This window comes from Emydura macquarii, unplaced genomic scaffold (genome assembly GCF_026122565.2).
Source record: "Emydura macquarii macquarii isolate MOO-44397 ecotype Brisbane River unplaced genomic scaffold, CSIRO-AGI_Emac_v2 contig_3390, whole genome shotgun sequence".
Taxonomy (NCBI): Eukaryota; Metazoa; Chordata; order Testudines; family Chelidae; genus Emydura; species Emydura macquarii.
The window spans coordinates 7,640,542-7,659,941 of NW_027133527.1; the positions used below are offsets into that span (position 1 = coordinate 7,640,542).

Below are 19,400 nucleotides of genomic sequence, written 5' to 3' on the forward strand. Positions count from 1 at the left end.
GATCTTGAGATGTGTTTCACGTCCCACCACCAGCATGCCAGTTCTGGGTTGTGTATAGTGCAGCCTGTCGGCCTCAAGTCTGGCAAGAGAATAGCTCAGCCAGACGAAGGCCCACGACTGAAAGACCTGATGCAGGTAAGAGCCCCCGGATCACCAGATAGCACGCGAGAGAATGCCGCAAGGAACATCGGGGCTGACCTGCTGACTGGCTATTGAGATCAGCTTAGGTGTGTTAAGTTAGGAACATCAGCAGACGTTCCACCCCAAGAATGCCATGTGAAGTAAGTGGCCATATGCTGGTATGTTTGAGGTAAACGCCTAGTAACCTATGGGAGAAGGGCACCCCATCATTCACAGGGTGAGGCAATACAGATAAGAAAAAGGGGCTAAAATCCCTGCTGAATAGGCATAGCGGGCAGCAGCGTAACACCTTATCAAAGCTGTATCCTGGCCTGCGTGCCTGGGAGGGGCCGGGATGGTGACCACTGCTGGTGGTGATGGGGACGGTGACACACTGTGGCTTTTCTCCGTAAGGGATCATGTGAGTACATGGATGCTCAGGCCATTCTGTACTGTCTCCGCTTTGCTGGGCTGGAGTGTGGGCACGTTTGCTAACGGAGCTTATACAAATATGACAAGGACGGACTGCCTTTCCTATGTGTAATTGTCTCCCTTGTGCACACTGGGGTCCTCATAACCACGCTCATATTTCTGGCTCTGGTCACGAGGCTGCCAAACTACAGAGTGGTAATTGGCTTTGCTAATTAATCAATATAACTAACACTAAATCAATAGATCAGGCAACAATATGCAAATCCCCAGTGTTCTAGGACAGCCGTTCAGTTGGTTTCGGAAGGGGATGTGATTTGGAGGAATGAGCACAGGCTGGGGTTGCTGGCTGACTTGAGCTGAAATCCTGGCTCTGCCGCTGACTTGCCATGTGGCCTTCGGTGAGTCACTTCACCTTTCTGTCTTGAGTTCTGCTTCTGTAAAATGGCGGCAGGCGGTTTAATAATTTTCACTCCCCTGCCTCCCTAAGGGGCTGTGAGGATCAAAGAGTTCAGTTTGCACAGTGCTTTGCACGTAGAAAGCTATTTAACACAATGACATCACTTAGTGCTTGGCCCAGATACCAGCGTGGTGAGTGCAGTGTGACTGGCATGCGTGACAGGAGGCCTCTGCGGCGCTCTGCCCGTGTATGGAAGGAAGACGTGTCTGGGGAAGCCTGTCTTGGCAAGAAGGCTTCATTGTCCCTTAGCTGAACACCTTCAGCCATAGCGAAGGACTATTCCGGGCATCCAGGGTCAGATGCTCACGTTGTGTAAACGGGGTAGCTCCATGGGCGTCCAAGCACTTGGAAAGCTCGTGGTATAGAACTCCCTGAGGTCAATGGTGCTGTGCTGATTTGCATCACCTGCGTAGCCCAGTGGGTTTTATTGTATTAGTTTTCCATTCTATTCAGCAGTAATGCAAGGGCGCTCCAGGCCGTCCTCCGGTGAGCCATTGGCTGCAGCAGTGAGCATGAGAACTTCGGCACAGATGAAGTGAGGTCACCCTTAACTTTTGGGGAACTGGATATAGAGTGTCGGACGTCAGCCAACCACGGAAACGTGATCTAAGCCCCGCTTTTGGAAAGTTCTGGACAGAACATCCCACCCCAAGGGTACCATGGCAACGAACTGAATGATGATTGATAGTGACTTGAAATCGTTACCAGGCTTCCCCTAGAGCCGACGGACACCTCAACTTTAGTAAGGGGGGAAATGCAAGAAAGGAATTGGGGAGAAACCTCTACTGCACACGCATAGTGTCAGCCTGTGCTCATCGGGCTTCCCAATTATGTAATAACTTGACTAACGCTGGGCCTGATACTGGGACAAGAACTGTCACCCCTAAAAGTGGTAACTGGAAACCCTTTGGTAATCAATACAGCTATATAATCTTTCGATCAGGCTACACCTGGGGATCGGGCCTGCAGTCTACAGTGGGCGAGGTATCCGGAGCCTTCCATGCATGCAGACGCAGACGCACAATCGGTAACACTTTCATTCCTGTTGGCAACTCTGGGAATCCAGGCTGCGTTCCATTTCCATGGCCTCTGTCACAGGCATGGTGGGTCCCAAGGTAGCGGCTGCCCTTGGCCCAAAGACCCTGGAAACTTGGTGGTCCCTGATCCCGCGGCACTTTGAGGAGCTGAGTGGGTGAGCTGGCAGGGAACCAGCAGGTGCTGTCAGAACGTCCTAGAAATCGAACAGTCTCTGAAGAAGTTTTGATTTTGACAAATCCGCAAATTCCAGTGACAAAATGATTTAGAATCATAGAGTTGGAAGGGACCTCAGGAGGTCATCTAGTCCAATCCCCTGCTCAAAGCAGGCCTAACCTCAGCTAAATCATCCCAGCCAGGGCTTTGTCAAGCCTCAGCTTAAAAACCTCTAAGGATGGAGATTCCACCACCTCCCTAGGTAACCCATTCCAGTGCTTCACCACCCTCCTAGTGAAAAACTTTTTCCTAATGTCCAACCTAGACCTCCCGCCCTGCAACTTGAGACCGTTGCTCCTTGTTCTGTCATCTGCCACCACTGAGAACAGCCTAGCTCCATCCTCCCTGGAACTCCCTTTCAGGTAGTTAAAGGCTGCTATCAAATCCCCCCTCATTCTTCTCTTCTGTAGACTGAACAAGCCCAGTTCCCTCAGCCTCTCCTCATAAGTCCTGTGCTCCAGCCCCCTAATCATTTTTGTTGCCCTCCGCTGGACTCTCTCCAACTTGTCTACATCCTTTTTGTAGTGGGGGGCCCAAAACTGGACACAATACTCCAGATGTGACCTCACCAATGCCGAATAGAGAGAAATAATCACTTCCCTCGATCTGTTGGCAATGCTCCTACTAATGCAGCCCAATATGCTATTAGCCTTCTTGGCAACCAGGGCACACTGCTGACTCATATCCAGCTTCTTATCCACTGTAACCCCCAGGTCCTTTTCTGCAGAACTGCTACCTAGCCCGTCGGTCCCCAGTCTGTAGCTGTGCATGGGATTCTTCCATCCTAAGTGCAGGACTCTGCACTTGTCCTTGTTGAACCTCATCAGATTTCTTTTGGCCCAATCCTCCAATCTGCCTAGGTCACTCTGTATCCTATCCCTACCTTCCAGGGTATCTACCACTCCCCCTAGATTTGTCAGGATTTTTTGGACCAGATGTATCCATTGCCTGATGTGGCGTTACTCCTGATTAAAAAGGTGTGTCAGATTCAGACTCACCTGCATAAACCCTGAGACGTCTCTCATTTGAATTCCTAAGTTCCTGAGAGAATAACTGAGGTTCAATGTGTAAATCAATAGCTAATTTGAAGAGAGAGAGAAAAAAAAAAAGGAACAACAGTATAATTTAATGCTTCAGCAAAGCCTAAAGGGATTGGAGCAGCAAAAAAAACCTACTCTTCCATCTTTGGTTTGGCTTGGTACTTTAAAACTCACATGATGCCCTTAGGAGCCATTTAATCATTGGGATGAAATTACAGCAGAGAAGAAATTGCCATTCTGATCTGTGATATCCCTCAGCCATCTGCATGACGGCTACACTAATCAGATCCAACCATCTCTCTCCATGTGGAGAACGAGCAGTTTCCTTCTAAGGCCTTTTGCATTTGGAACAAGAAAACACACAGAAGAATATTTTATGTTGTTCATTCCGAAGGCTCCGTTACAGGGGGTCAGATACTCAAAGGAGAGCACAACCCAGCTGCCGCTATAGGAATAATTCCATCTACAGCAAAACTGACATGGCAAGATGCTCAGGCTGCCTGGCAGAGCGCTCGGCTGGGGGAATGCCCAGCTTGTAAAGCCATGTGGCTAGTTCGTATGCATTACAATAGCACTTCGGCCACAGGATCCTCTGCTGTTTCTCAGGTAGCACAGAAGTGTCTCCCGCCCTCTCTTGTACAGCCTTTCACACACTTCTCGCAACAGCGTGCACTACAGTGGGTCTGCCAAACCGACTGGGAAAGTCACTTATATGCATGATGCCCAGTTATGGCCACGATTGAAAGCCATGGAGGTCAACGGCCGTCTTTCCATTGACTTCAGTGAGCTTTGGTGTGGTTCTTGTTGAAGCCTGCCCCTTCCACTGTGTGCCTTGCACAACAGGCCTTCACGGAGGTGGAAAATCCTGCATGGCATCATTGGCTAAATATCACTGGATGCATCATTTGAGCAGCAGTACATGGCCATATAACCGGAGCTGGTGTCCTACACAACTAACAATGGTATTTCCTTGTCTTTTGAATGTTTGCAATCTTCTTTTATTTTCCAGTAAAGTTTTTTTGGATGGACTTTCCTAGGTGTTTTTCTTAACCCAAAATTAGAAGAAAAAAAGGAGAGATGGCCGCTGACACATTCCGTCCATCTATCTGCTGAGGTTTATAGCAGGGAGCCCCCGGCCTGTGCACCGTATGAGCCTGCCCTACAAGACGTCTTCTTGGGGACAGTAGATGCTTGTCCTTACTGCTTGTTGAATGAGTGGCCTGTCCGGCTCGCTGCACCGAAAGGCAGCCTGTAGGTGGTGTCCCTCGGCGTGGAACGCTTGTAGCGGCGTCAGGCGGAATTGTGTGCTGGTAAGAGAGGTCTAGGCTGGGCGGTCTCCTGTTACTCTGAGCAAGAATGGCTAGGAATGGCTGTCTGCCAAGTGGCAGCTGCACCTGCTAAGGGCAGAACCAGAGGGCAGGACTTGCTGTGTTTGCATCGCGCCTCTTCTGAACCGCCCCTCAGGGCACATGGGCAAAGGCTGCCCCACATGAGCCAGGCAGGGGCTCCCCGGGGCCAAGCTGGTTGGAGCAGCACCGAGCTGGGCTCTGTTGTGATTCTCATCTTGCGGGTTGGCAAGTCGAGCTGTGAGGGGCTTGGCCGCGCTGGTCAAGCCTCAGCAGCATCTCCCTGGTTCTGCAGTAGACGAGTAACGACCCCGGCTCGCCCTGTGCGCACTCCCTGTGCGCTCGCGCCTTGTCCGTTTCCATCTCCGCTCTCCCCAGCGTCTATCGTCTACACCGGCGCTTTCAAGCTGCGTTGTAAGAGCCCCTGATGTGAGCAGCATTGGCAGCCGTACAACCTTTCCCCAGCCCTCGTTTGCTCACCCGTTAGGAAGCTGAGCCGTGAGTTAAGCATGCTTCTGCTTCCTTTGTTTGTAAGGACAAATGTAAAATCACTGTCTGCTGTTGCAGCAATTTCCTCAGCCTCCAGCCCTGTCTTCCCACGAATGCAGCATGGTCGGGAGCATCAATCCTGGGCCTCGTCGGTAGCGGGTTGGAAACGGCTTTTCTGCCGGGAGGCTGGGATTCGTGAGCCTCATTGTCAACGTTTCTCCTTTTCTTTGACATCCCATTATCCTGTGGAATATTCTCAATCTTCTGATTGTCCCCAGCTCTGCCTTTGCATTTGCTCTACATTCCCCTGCTGAATTCCCTCCTGGCCACAGGGGTGGCTGCAGCTGCTTCTAACAACGAGAGTTTTGTGTGAATAAATGCAGATTGGGCTTTCATTAGATGTCCCTTAATTACCTTCTGTCTTTTCCTATCCAATCTCTCTGGACAATAATCATTCCCCGTAAGGTCTCTCAGACTCATTCCCTTGCTTTACTGTATCTGCCTCATTTAATGCTAGTTACTTTGGAATAAACGCCCCACTTTACCGTCCTAGCTGGCTCCCCGAATGCACCAGGAAGGGTGATGCGGATGGTGAGCACAGCTCCAAGGGAGGGAATTAGCACAGGGTGTGGCTGGCCCCTCCGTTGTCATTTCCTGGCTCCGCTCCTCTACTCAGGCCTGCCTGGGGGTTCTGCAGGGGCTCCTGCACCTGGCTGGGGGGTGGTTTTCTGGGACTTGGCATCGGTAGCAATTCCACAGCTGCGCTTCTGGCAGAGAAGCCATTGATGTGCCCCAGCAACTGTGTACAGAGCATAAAGGTCGATTTGTGTCCCCTGTGCACGTGTGTTTACTTGTGTGCAAGATCCTCTGGGCGTGTGTGTGTGCGCGAGGGAGCACGTGTGTGTGAGTGTGTGTGTGTGTGTGTGTGTGTGTGTGTGTGTGTGTGTGTGTGCGCGCGCGCGAGGGAGCACGTGTGTGTGTGTGTGTGTGTGCGAGGGAGCACGTGTGTGTGAGTGTGTGTGTGTGTGTGTGTGTGTGTGCGCGAGGGAGCATGTGTGTGTGAGTGTGTGTGTGTGTGTGTGTGTGCGAGGGAGCACGTGTGTGTGAGTGCGCATATGCACACACCTCTGTGCAACATGGGTCAGGTTCTCCTGTGTTCCAGGCAGGACTGGCCTGGCTCCTGCAGGACTCTCCCCACGTGAGGCAAGAGTTGAGGGGTCCTGTCCCATTCAGCCCGGCCTGCGGCACGGTGGGCGGTGAGTCAGGTGCGTGGGTGAGGAGGGGCCATAGCGTCAGCCTCACGAAGGGTCCTGGTCCCCTGAGCGTTTTCAGTGAGTTGCCAGGGAAGGCGGGAGCCGGCAGAGCAGCCTGGGCCTTCCTGCCAACCCCAGCACCGCCATGGACGCGTCATCCAGCCCTGGGCACAGGAACAGCGTGAAGTGCCCTTGGCCTCCCCTGGAGGTGCGACTCCCAGCCCCGGCCTGGTGTCCTTGCGCCCTCCCCTGTAGCCAGCCATCTCTGTACAGAGGGATCAGCGCCTCCTCGCCGTGATTCATGGCTGGGTCTGGCCCTGCCCGGCCAGTGCCAGCTGTGGACTGAAAGCTGGACCCTGACCCCTCGGCCGTGCGTCACTCCTAGGGAGTGTGTGCTGTGTGCTGCCCTGGGCGGCAAAGGGGAGGCAGGGAGGGAAGCTGCTCACAGCCTGCCTGGACTCCCCCAGAGCTATATACCTACCTCCCTGCAGAAGGACCTATGTCTAGCCTGCCCCTGTGATCTCCTTAGTCCACCTGCTGCCCTCAAATCCCCTCTGACTGGCAGCTCTGGGGAGGGTGCGGCAGGCAATGCACAAGGGCCACTTGCAAGCAGGAATAAACACCCGGATCTGGGCACGGGCAGGCAGCTTTCCCCCAGCCTCTTGTGCCCTGCTCTGCTCTGTCTTTACCCATGGCAGTTTAAGAGCTGGTGAGAGCATCCTGTGCCTGCCTGGGGCACTGGGAGCTGCGCTGCGAGGTGCTGGGGAGCAGAGGTTTTTACAGGCTAACGCTGCCTTTCCCTTGTCACCAGGAGACCAATTCAGCTGGGTGTTTTCTGGCCTCCGGTGGCTCCCTCCCGGGAGAGCAGCTCAGTGGTTTACCAAATGGCACTTTAAACTATTTTTACAAGCCCCCGGCGGAGGCTGGAAGCAGTGACCCCTCCGCTGTGAGTTAGATGCGAGTGGTAAATTGTCACCTCTGACAGAAATAGCTGAGATTTACTGGGCAAAGCAAGCGATGACTCACACAGGCCAGCACTTGAGGCGGCAAATAACACTCCAGGGCACTCTGCCAGCGTCTGTTGTGATGGTCCGTGGAAGGTGGCTCTCGCTCCAGCGTCTGGGCCCAGTCTAGCGCGATGGATTGCTCAGAGCTGGACTGGGATCGAAGGCTGTAATCAAACAATCGCCTTCTCCTTTGTGGTGCGTTCCCACAGCGTGCTCTGCCCTCCCATCACAGGCCAGGCCAGGCCAGGCCGCCCCAGCCCCATCGCCCGAAACGCTTCGGGCCAAAGCCAGGCTGGGCCAACACCAGCCTAGTTCTCCTGAGCTGGGGCTGATCCACAAGGAGCATGGGCAGGATCGCCGCCAGCCAGCAGCACCCGGAGATGGGGGTTTGCTATTGCCAAAACAGCGTTCAGACACTAACAAGGAGCCCAGCTGCCACGGGCGACTGACAGGACTAGAATGGACTAGCCTGTGAGGCTGGAATTCATGAATCCCAGTTTTGCTTGGTCCAGGCCACCCCGAGGCCGTGACAGAGGCAGGGTTAAAACTGAGGAGTTCCTGGCTTCCCCAATCCCGTTCTCAACCCTCTCCTCTATTGCTGAGGGGGATTGCCTGGGCATGACCTACTCAGCGGGCGCATGCCTAGCTGCAGAGGAGAGGCGAGGCGGTCTCCATCGGCAGGACGGGTGGCTGGAAATCTTGCTGCAGTGGTGCTCTCTTCTTGTCCTCGGAGGCCAAATCACTGAGCCGCTGTGTGCTGGGAGGGGCCCCAGGTGTCCCTGTTGGGGCTGGGGAGGGCGGCTGCCATGCCCAGCGCCGGAGAGCGGTGAAGGGAGCTGTTACCGGTAGGTGGAAGCTAGAGCACGGGGCGGGGCGTGGGACGGCTCAGCATGCAGCGAGCAGCAAAGAGGTGAGGTGTGCTATACCTCCAGAGAACTGAAAAACCAACCCCATGAGCACGAGCATCTTCCTCCAGCCTCAGCTTAGCTGCCCTTGTGCAGGCTTGCAGGAGGCTCCAGTTACCTCCCCTTGTTTCTGGAAATGCCCAAACGCTCACTGCGTCCGCTGCAGAGGAGGCGCTCCCTGGCGGGCGGGCCCCTGCCGAGGTGGGGTGAGGCTTTCCCCTGCTGGATGAGGGTGCTGTCTGTGCAGTTTGTCTACGCAGGACCAAGCATTATCTAGACCTGACAAGTGTCTGTCCAACCTGCCCTTAACAACCTCCAGTGACGGAGATTCCTCAGCCTCCCTAGGCCATTTATTCCAGTGCTTAGCTACCCTGCCCATTAGCGACAGAGGGATGCAGTCTCTGGAGGAGCCTGTGATAGCGCTGCCCTGAGAGTGTGAGAGAGAGAGACTGGCTTCTCACCGAGTCTGACTCCAGACAGTCAGTAACACGCCCGCAATCCACACGTCAAAGGATGACTCGCATGCAGCTGCGTTCCAGGCCGGGCGCTGGGCACGGAGAATGCACCTTCCCTGAAAGCCGCCAGGCTGTGACGGCTCCTGTGCCTAGGACTGGAAGCACTGAGGTGTGATGAGCCGGGCACTAGTGTCTCAGCCGGAGGAGAGGCAGCCCTGAGGGCTCGACTGGGCTGCGGGTTGGCTGGGAAACAAAAAAAAAAAGTGAGGTTCTGAAGTTTTGCTTCCATTCTGCTGCAGCCTGTGAGCTCTGAGTGGTCATGGGAAACAAGAGGAGAGCTGCGCCCCGGAAGCACCTGGGCCTGGTCAGGGCACACTCCTGGGATGTGGGAAACCGGTTTCAAGTCTCTTCTCTGCTTGAGTCAGGCTGGGGACTTGAACCTGCGTCTCTGACGGGTGCCTGAGGCCCACTGCCTGGCTAATTAAAGTGGAACAGTTCCAGCGGGAAGCACGAAGGAGACGGACGCTATAGCCTGGTGGGCAGGGGGCTGGGTGGGGATGTGGGGAGCCCACGCTCAGACCCTCCTATGCCCCAACTCGCCAGCGGGGGCTGGGCTGGGGTTTGCTCTCTCAGTTTGGCTAGAAGGCTGCTGTGTTTCAGCGACCAGCTGCGGGCACCTCACTGGCTCCAGTGACTTTCTCCATCGATTCCCGGTGACGTCTCTCTGTTGTCACCTTCTGCCCAGCTGCTGCCTGCAGGGCCTCACCCCCCAGCACTGCCTCGCCTCCCCTCCCTTCTGTCGGGGGTGGGGAGTGGGTTATTTGTTCCCACCGGGAAGGCGAAAAGACAAGATGCAAAGTGAGGCCCGGCGCTGTACTTTCTCTTCCCCCCACCTTCGCTTGCATCTCACCTCCCCTGCTCCCCTCAGTGCCTCCCCAGCGCACAGCGAGGGTGCAAGAGACATTGCCATCCTTTCCTGTGTGTGTGTGTGTACACACACACACACACACACACGGGAGTGGTGTGTGAGCATGCACGTGTCCAGGTGGCTGGCAAAGGACTGGAGGGAACCCTGCCTACGCACAGATGCTCTCATTTTCTCCAGCAAAATGTGAGGCAGTGTCTGGGCCGCCCGTCCTTGGATCCTTGCATTCACATTGGCTGGCGTATGACTGGGGCCATGGGTGATTAAACTAGCACGCAGCTCTTGTCTCTCTCCCAGCGCTGTAGTGTTTTAAGGCAGCTGTCGCCTTGGACAGCAAGTGCCACAGAGTCTGACCCTGCCCGTCTCATGGGGGTGGCAAAGCCTTTTGCCAGTGGCGTTACATAGGAAGGCGGACTAGTTTCTGCTGGTGCATGTCTGGGCAGGCTGGAATTTCACTGTTCCAGTCTCAGGGAAGCTTTCCCACCAGTTACCAATGGCGACTGCAGCCGCTCGCCCAGCCACGCACGCACACAAATAAATGCCAAGGGTCCCGGCTGTGTTTTTGTCAGTGCTGGATGCCCTGGACGCCCTGGGAGACAGGAGAGCTCAGACAATGACCCCAGAGTCTAAGGGCCCCTGAAGCCTCATAAATCAGTTTGGAGACAAATATGGGCTCAGAGGGGCAGAGGCAGACATGGGGGCAGGCGGAGATGTGGGGAGCAGGGCGTCTGTTACCCCCCCACCCCCCTCATTGGTTTGTCTGTCAGTCCCTAGCCCCAGGTGTCTGTTGAGACGTGGTTCGAGTGCAGGCGCTCTGGTTAGCGAGACTTTTGTTCCGTGTGGTTCTTGTCCAGCCCTGGTCCCTTCCGGCACTGCCAGCGGCTGCCCCAGTGCAATAACCGATAACAGCCAGAAGCCGGGAGAGAGATGGACAGACGTCAGCGCTGTGCGGTCAGCAAGCATCTCCTGGGGCCCCCGAGAGTGCCTGCTGCCGGGCCGGGCCTGTGGGTGCTGGCTGCAGACAGGGAGAGCTCAGCAAGCAGCTGGTCCCTGGGAATTCAGCTCGGGCCTGCCAGCTACCACCAGCAGCGTGCTGGGCCAGGTTAGCTGCTTAACCTGAGACCTGGGCCCCGTGGGCTGGCGCTGCTAGGCTGGGGGCAGGCTCGCGGGGCTAACGTCACAGCGGGGTTTGGCACAGGGGCCACTTGCCCTTCAGCATAGAGTAAATGGGGGACGCGCTGTAAGGCGGCGTCGTTCAATCCGGGTTTGAGTAACTCAGCCAGAGTTTCTGGGCCGGTTACAGGCGGGCGGGCGGGACGGGGGGGGGGGGTGAGACCCTGTGGCCTGCAATGTGCAGGAGCTCGGACCAAGTGCGCGCAGCGAGCTCGTCTGGCCTTAGCGTTTGCGAGGCTGTACGTGGGAGGCCCCCCCCCCCCCAGGCCCGGGGTTCAGAGCCCCGCCCGGGCGGGGAAGTGTGTCCCCCTCAGGGAGTTGCTTTGACACCTGCCTTGGTGTAACCAGATCTGTGTGCACGGCGGCTGCCCGGCGTCTTTGGCTGCCCAGTCAGTGCTGCTTGCCTGCCTGCTCGGCTGGCTGGGAAGGGGCGCCACGAGGCAGGGACAATGGCTCTGCTGCAGCATGGCTGTGGTAGATACGCCCAGGAGGCAACGCCGCCGACACCTCTCCAGGGCCGCAGGCTGTGCCCACTGCACAGTGCCCTAATGGCCCATGAGGCCTGGCGTGTCCTGGCCCTCCTGCTCAGTGCGGGACCGGGGCCTGCCCCTTGCCCTCCTGCTGGCCAGGCTGTGCCTAGTCTGTGGCCGGGCGCCTGCAGGGCTGTCGCTCGAGCACCCTTCGTCACCGTGAAACGGCCTGAGCTGCCGCTCGCGCCGCTCAGTCAGGGACCCTTCCTGGGACACCCGGCCTCACTGAGTGGGGACAGCGGCCAGGACTTGCTCAGCGGCACGGGGCGACGTAGACGGTGGAACAGCCGTTCCACCCGGACCGCCAGGGAAACGGGCCTCGCATGGGTCTCTCCAGCACATGGGGAGGCAGGAGCTGCCCCCCCCCCCCCCGTCCTACCCCCCAAACTGCCCCCCCCGGCCCAGCTGCTGTGACCTATCGCTGCCGAGGCTGGCAACAGCGTGCCCCTGGCCCGTCTGTAAAGGGATCAGTCCGTCTGGCCGTCTGCACTGACACCTCACCACCCGCAGGACCGGGGCTAGCCCAGCACGTGCCAGCCGGCCTGGACGTGGCGCCGGCTCGCAGCGAGACCGGCCAACAGCTGGCGTTGAACTCATGGCTGCTGCGCTGGCAAAATGGATTTTCTGAGCAGGGCTTGGAGGGGCAGGGAGCCGGGGAGAGGAACAAACCTTTCCTGCCCTTCATTAGCTAGCCAGTGGAGGGGCGTTTTTTTGGGGGGTGGGCACTGCCTAGCACAGCTCCTGCTGTTTCCTTTTACACCAGCCCCAAGCCTGCCGCGGGGCTGTAATGTGCTGCTGGGGGCGCCTGTGGCTCGTCACACACAGCGGTGTGCAGGAGCGCTGAGGTTGCTCCGCTCTGCAATGGGTGCAAGGGGCCCGGCGCAGCCCCACTGGCTGCGCAGGGCATGGGGCAGAGACGGCAGGGAGACTTACCTTGAAAAATGAACTCCGCACTGTGAGTGGGTTGGAGACGCCGGCCAGCCAGCAAGATTCGCAGCACTCGACAGGCAGTGCTGTGTGTGCTCGACCAGGCCATACCTTAGCATTGCACTGTGACGCGCTAACACCTGGCCGGCAGAGATGGTGCAATATCCCCCCACACAGCGCTGCCAATGCACCGCCATCCTGACCCTCAGCCACCCCTGCTATGCCAGGCCAGGGCGGCTTCCCTGCCCCATGGCTGCCTGTTCTCCCACAGCCAGCAGTGCACCAGGAGTGTTTCAGGCAGACAAACCGTCACCTCTCTGGCCATGCCGCGGCTGGGACGGGGGGGCCTCAACTGAGTGCCCTTTCTCTCCCAGCACAGGGACATGCTATTGCTGCTGACAAAAGGGAGCTGTTGGGTGCCAGCCGGCGCCTCATCCCAGCCCTGCGTGTGTGCGGGCGGGCCGGGAGGGGGGTGGGATGGGGGAGGCTGCTGTGAATGCAGCATGCATTTAACGCTGGAGACAAGGTGCAAGGGCCGTGGGGACTACAGCTCTGCTTCGGCACAGGGCAGTTTGCAGACGCCCACCTCACCCCATCACCCACAGCCGCCCAGCCAAGGGCTTTAAACCAAGGCTGCTGGCTCCTGCAAATGGTGGGGCAAGGAAGGGCTGGGGCAGGCGTCCAGCTCTGTGTGCCCAGCTCACCCAGCCCCACGGCCGAGCCTCGCCCCTGGCTCGAACGGCGTGTGAGCGGGTGCAGTGGGACATTGCATTTAGTGTAGCAAAAGCAGCCCCCCCCCCAAAAACGGCTCCATCAGTGCAGCCCCATCCAATTCCAAGCTCACAGAATCCCAGCTGAGGGTCGGAAGGGAGCTCAGGCGGGATCTAGTCCAACCCCTGCTCACAGCAGGACCAACCCTGACTAAACCAGCCCAGCCAGGCTTTGTCAAGCTGGGCCTTAAAAACCACTAAGGTTGGCGCTGCCACCCCCTCCTCCCCAGGGCTATAAACTGCGTGTTTAGTGCCTGGCACTCGGCCAGGCCAGTCACTGTGCCAATGGCAGCGTCATTAACGTCGCCCACGAGCTTTCCTGCCCTGCAGGTGAATGTCTCTCCTCAGGCCCTGCTCCCCGGGGGCGTGAGGCCTGCCGGCTACGCTAGCACAGAGGCTCCGGCCGCGTGTGCCCTGCGGCATAATGGCCATGTGTGCTGCCGGGCGAGTCATGGCTTGTTCCACTCAAGGGACGAATTGCCCCCCAGGACCGGGTGAGGCGCTGGGCTGGGAGCAGTGGCCTGGTGCTGCTGGGTGCCCCGCGGCCGGTTGCACTGTCTGTAGGAGACTCGGGTCTGCCTGGCTTTTGGGTCGGTCGGATTGCTCAGGCCAAAGTGACTGGCTCTCCCCTCCCGCCCTACTACTCTACTCACAGGCAAACCTATCAGCAGTAACCGTCCCTGCCAGGGCTTCCCGGCCAGCGCCACAGCAAAGCCTGGCCCAGGCAGGTTTTGGCATCATCCCAGTTCCTCACAAACGACAGGAGTGAGGGACCAGTCTCACACACGGGCCGGGCACGCCTCGGGCAGAGCCCATCCCTCACGCTGAGTAATGGGGCCATACAGTGCACACCCGGCGCAGAGCAGCCCCTGTCCTACGGAAGCCGAGTTTTATAGGTGTTAGCAGCCTGGATCAATCAGTGCCTCACCAGTGTGGGAAAACGGCAGCGCCAGCAACTTTTCCCTGTGCAGGGAGCCATATGGCCAGGGAAGCCCGTGACTCTCACAGGCTGAGAATGCTGCCTTTCCCGATTCCCCGCCACCCGAGATACCGGCGGGATGCTCCCCCTGGCACCCACAGGCTCTGCCTTAGCAGATCATTGGCCCGTCCAGAGGGTGTCACATCTCAATCCAGCCTGCATCCGACAGTGGGTAGCCTGCCGCTCCTGCATGCTCTGAGCGCGTTGGGCCAGCTAGCTTGGTTCTCTCGCTTTCCCGCCCTCATTTCTTCTCCAGCACCTGTGACTGCAGCCTCCCTCCTGCCGGAGGTTTTGCACGGCACACATGCCGCGTCCCAGCAGCGAGGAGGGAGTGTTTGAGCACTAACTGTGCTAGGGGCAGGGCCACCCCAGCTTTGGAAAGACCATTCCTAAGAAAAGGCCAAGTTACGTCCATCTTTATTTCACGAGTCACATGCTGAGCAAGAAGACGAGTGGCACTAGCGTACCCGTACCAGCAGCAATCTGTGCTTTATTCACAGGACAAAGGAGCAGTACAATGCGGGTCAGAGACATTTTTTTTCAAGCATATACATCACCACCTTCATGGTTACATGTTTCGCTTAGGTGACACAAGGCAAAATGGAGAGGCCCACCCCAGCCTGGGACACCTGGCCTCCAGCGGGCCGCAGAGCTCCAGCCAGCCCCCAGCCCCTGCACGTGTGGGACACTCGACTTAGTCCTGGTAAGCTGGACTAGGGAGTGGGAGCCTGACCCCACAGAGCCCGGGACGTTCTATTCAGGGAATGCTCCAGCGGGTGTTTCCCTTAGGAAGATGAGCGAGGTCCATGCCGATTTGCGCAGGGGCAGCGGTGTACAGAGTACAGACTAGCTCTTCTTAAAAATAAGACGGCCAGTGACCTCCGCACAGAGCCCCCGGGGCCCATGTCTCGCTGCTCGGGGGGTGTGCCCACTCCCACTATAAGAACAAAATGTAAAACAAGCCCCCCTCCGCTGCTGCCAGAATGGGGTGAGCACTTGGCTGTCTGCAGCAGTATTTCTGCCTGGCAGATGTGTGGCTGCAGACATAACACTGCATCCTCCTTGGCCTTTGGAAAAGCCGGGCCTCCCCAAAGGTCCAGAAAACCACTCTCGCCAGCACGCGCGAGGCAGGACAGGATGGCCTGGTGGAGGGGGCTGGTCTCACACTTGCCTCCAGTTGGCCACCCCCATGGAAGACTGCGGCGTGCTCTCCTCAGCACCACTCTGTGCCTGAATGCTCATTCCCACCGGAAGTCCTGCCCAACCGTTTCATAGAACTTAATATTATATGGTCTATAAAAGTCCCGGAGCTGCTCTATCACCTCGGGGTCTATCTGCACGTGAGTTCTCCCTTTGGACTTGCCCAGGCAGCGTGGCAAGCTGCTGCTCTCTGTCTTTTTCAGACATGGAAAGCCTTTTGTTTTGTTGAAGTAGAAATACTTGTCCGTGATCACCCGCTTGATGCCCAGGAAGTCCTGGAGTTTGCCCATCTCCCCTGCTGGGTCTGTGATCAGCTTTTCCCCACTGACAAAGTGGATCTGGGAGAGGGGGAAGTACTGGAGCCAGCTCTCCAGGTGCACCACGTACATCCCGATGCGGATGGCGTTCCACGAGGTGTCCACCAGCCCCAGGCTGCGGTTGCGGAAGGACAGCCCTTCGAAGGTGGGGATGTCGGGTTTCTTGGAGAGCGTCTGCGTGTAGTCCGAGATGGCTCTGGTGACCGGGTTCCGCACCACCACGATCAGCTTGGTGTCTCGGGACATGTTGAAGATCCGCCGTGGCGCCTCCTTGGTGACAAAGTAGCTGGGTGTCTTCTCCATCGTGATCTGGCTGCTCAGCGTCCTGGGCATCAAGCTTCTGTAAGCAAAGAAACGCACAGGTTAGGCCAGGCGCTGGGACCCACACACAGTGCTTGCAAACACAGCCCAGGTGCTGTCCAGCCATGCAGTGCCCGCTGGGGAAACGTGACACTCGCCCTGCACTGCAGCTGCTTATGGGAGAACTGCAACAACCTGGCAGGCTCAGAGCAGCGCCCAAGAGTTCAGACCCCCTTCCTCACCTGACTGAAGGAGTCAACTCTCCATGGCATAAGTCATTTAACACTGGCAGGACAAGAAAGAAATACCTCACCAGAAAGTTAAACTGCCGGCAATAAAGCAGCGAATGGAGCAAGCACTAAACTCTACCTCATTTTCTTGCAAACATTCTCGACCCCAGATATAAAGGTAGATGCCTAACTTCTGAAGATGCTGCTGCCATGGCATGGGCATCTCAAAATCACTCCTTAGTAATGCCAGTCATGATAAATGTCAGGGCTGGAGCGGCACCATTTAAACAGTGCATGTTTACTGAGGACATTTTGAACAAAGTCACTCCCTGAATTGGTGGAAATCATTAGCCAGGCACCTGGAAACAGAGTTCCTTCAGTAGCTAAGCCAACTTTTCACAGCAGTAGCTTCCTCTGCAGGCACAGAGAGAATATTTTCATGGGTTGGTGTTATTCACTCAAAGCTAAGGAATCAACTGGGAGTTGAAAAAGCAGGAAAACTGGTATTTCTGTTTGTCTATGAATAAAAATGACAGTGAGAGTGGGGAAGAGGAGAGCTAGCTGTAGAAGTTTTAAGGACCGCGTATGTTTAGTGTTGTGATGATTGTCTGTTAGAGTTAATAAAATTTGAAAATTAAAAAAAAAACGAAGTGTTTAAGGACAACCGTCAACCGGCCACTCAGGAGACTGCTGCCATTGCAAATGTGAGACATTTATGTAACATTTAAGATTCAGTTAAATAAAACAGAAGTGCTATTGTGTGTGTGTGTGATTTAGTTCTTACCATTCCTAATGTGCTGCTGCTGCACCTGCAGCTTGACACAGGTAATGAGCGTTACGTACTATTTCCTAAATTAATAAAAATCAAGTTATCTAAAAAATTACACAAAGTGTACCCTCTTCGGTGTTGTAAAATGCTGTATTGAGTTGTAAATCAACATGTTTTAGTGATCAGATGTGCACCATTGTTTAATACGTGAAGTATCAGTGGGAAACTGGATTTAAATCAATGGTTTTCTCTTGGTGATTTAAATCAATCCACGCTGGTTATGTGCTTTGTCAGATTTAGCTATAAAAGATTAGGTAAAAGTAAATACCTCGGAGCTTGTTTTCAGGCAAGGAGCTGACATCAGCTGGATGAAAAGACCCTGGAAGCCTGGCTGGTTTTCACTCACAACCCTCTCAGACTGTTGTTAACTCTATCCGGGATGTCCTAAACATTTGTGTGTGTGCGTGTGAGCTTAAAATCTACCAAATAGTAGTTTTAGATAAAAGCACGTGTTTGCATCAATTATTTATCAGACAGTAGTGCTCTGTTCCCCTGGATTTATTCCTGACACTGCCTGGAGTGAAACAGGTAAGTTACCACTGCTTTGGGTTCTGAGAAGACCGGGTAACAGCCAGTCTAGCGCAGGAAATGAAAAACAAGATGGTGTCTAATGAAAACTTCCAGAGGGATTCAGAGAGGCACAATGGAATTTGGCCAAGACTCTGGGGTTGTCACCCCTACTCCTGTGAAAAGTCTGAAGGGGCTTTTAAATGGTGGTAAAATGACCAGGACCCTCACATTTACATCTCATTAGCGCAACTCCAGCAGCTCCCTAGAACCAAAGTGGGTGGTTGGTGGCAGTAGTAGCTCAAAGAGACACACATCATCTACTGAATCACCCATCATTTCCTGCTGTGCCTGCCAGTAGGGCTCCTTGGATGGCTCCCATCCATGCATTGACTCAGCCACAGTCCTCGCTTGTGTGCAAAATCTGCCCAGATCACAGCATGAGGTTGCAGTGCTGCCCTGAGAACTAACCTCTGACATCGTAATTTGCTGCTTTGCTGCGGTCTGAACAGACGAGGAAGCGGAGTGTGTTAGTAACATACTTCGTTAATGTGAAGCTTTGCAATACAAAGATAGGTCAATGAGAGCTGGCTTTCCATATTACAGCAATTATCCTGCACTGGCAGACAGGGGACTGGTGTCTGCCGTTACACAGGATGCTAGCAGACTGCAGCAACAGGGAAGCTTATGCATCCCTGATAAAGGACGCCCCAGGTTTGCTCCCTCCCCTGCCCCCTCAGCTAGGACATGTCACTGGTCAGACAAATCTAGGATTGAGACACTGTTTCCCCCTGGGTCTGACGCACAGCAGTGAGGTGGGATTTTCATGCACCCAATGCTTCTCCCTTTGAGTGGCTCAGGGAGATTGAAATCCATGCTTTCTTGCTGCTTGAATTCAGCCCAGCCCTGTGCAGTTTATCAGGCACCTGTGCGCCATCGCGCTCACAGACCTGAATCCATTAACCAGGAACCAGGCTCCATGGCCGGCTCTGCTCAGTCCGTCCCGTTCATGACTACAGTAACTTTTGCCATTTGCAAAACAAATTACAGCTGGCTCCTTCTGGAATTAGTACAGTGACATTGTTTCACGGTGCCCTGATTGCATTAATGAGCAAACAAAGCCAGCCAACCATGCACCAAGGGAACACACGTCAGGAGACAGACGCCCGTCACTGAGCTGGGGCTGCACAGCTACGCGCCGGTAGCGGCGCCAGGAAACGCAGCGGCGTGTCTAATGGGTCGCTCCCTTAACAGAGCCAGGGGACAAATCAGTGCTGCCTCGCTGCAGCCCCCATGCTCAGCTCCCTACGGCCGCAAGCAGAGCCGCGGCTACGTTCTCCCGCAGCACGGCAGCTGGTGGAAGCGGCCTCGGTACCGTGAGACGCAGCTGGAATGGTCACGGCCTGCCCGTGGGGGCCACGCGTAGGCACAGAGCCTGCGCCCAGAGACACCCCTGCCGAAAACCTCCCACATCACACAACCCCTCCCCCACCTGCTCCCGCACCTCCAGCAGGACTGACAAACTCAAACCAGGTCTCAGCCTGAGCCACTTTTCCACACCCACCCGCCCCGGGACAGAGCGCTTGTGGCCCCGCCGCACGGATCCTGCCCCGATGCAAGCTGGGTATCTGGCTGGGCTTTTACAGCAGGCGTGGCAGCCAGCACTTTGCCCCCCTGCCCGGCAGGACGCTATTGGGGCCATGACCATGTTGCCGACCAGGCTTTGCTTTGGCACCAACTGGCGCCTGCACAAGAACCGTGGAGGAGTCCAACGTCCTGGCGGCACTAGAGGTGCTGAGCCCCGCTCGGAGCGGGAGCGTCACCCCGGCCATGGGCCCCCGGAGGGCTGCACAGCACGTGGTCTCTGTGCTCTCTGCCCTGCACCCTCTGGGGACCCACGGCACCGGCCCGACAGGGACCAGCAGGCCCCAGCCCTGCACGCCCAGCTCTGCTGCCCT

General features: G+C 56.2%; 1 protein-coding gene across 1 annotated transcript in view; it reads right to left on the minus strand.

Moving 5' to 3' along the window:
- Window positions 1-14,459: 14,459 nt before the first annotated feature.
- The window catches only part of HS3ST2 (heparan sulfate-glucosamine 3-sulfotransferase 2), a 33,821-nt gene continuing 28,880 nt past the window's right edge, over window positions 14,460-19,400 (minus strand). The window contains 1 exon segment of the mRNA XM_067534262.1: window positions 14,460-15,916. Within this exon segment, the coding sequence (XP_067390363.1) occupies window positions 15,298-15,916 (619 nt within the window). The 3' untranslated portion in view covers window positions 14,460-15,297.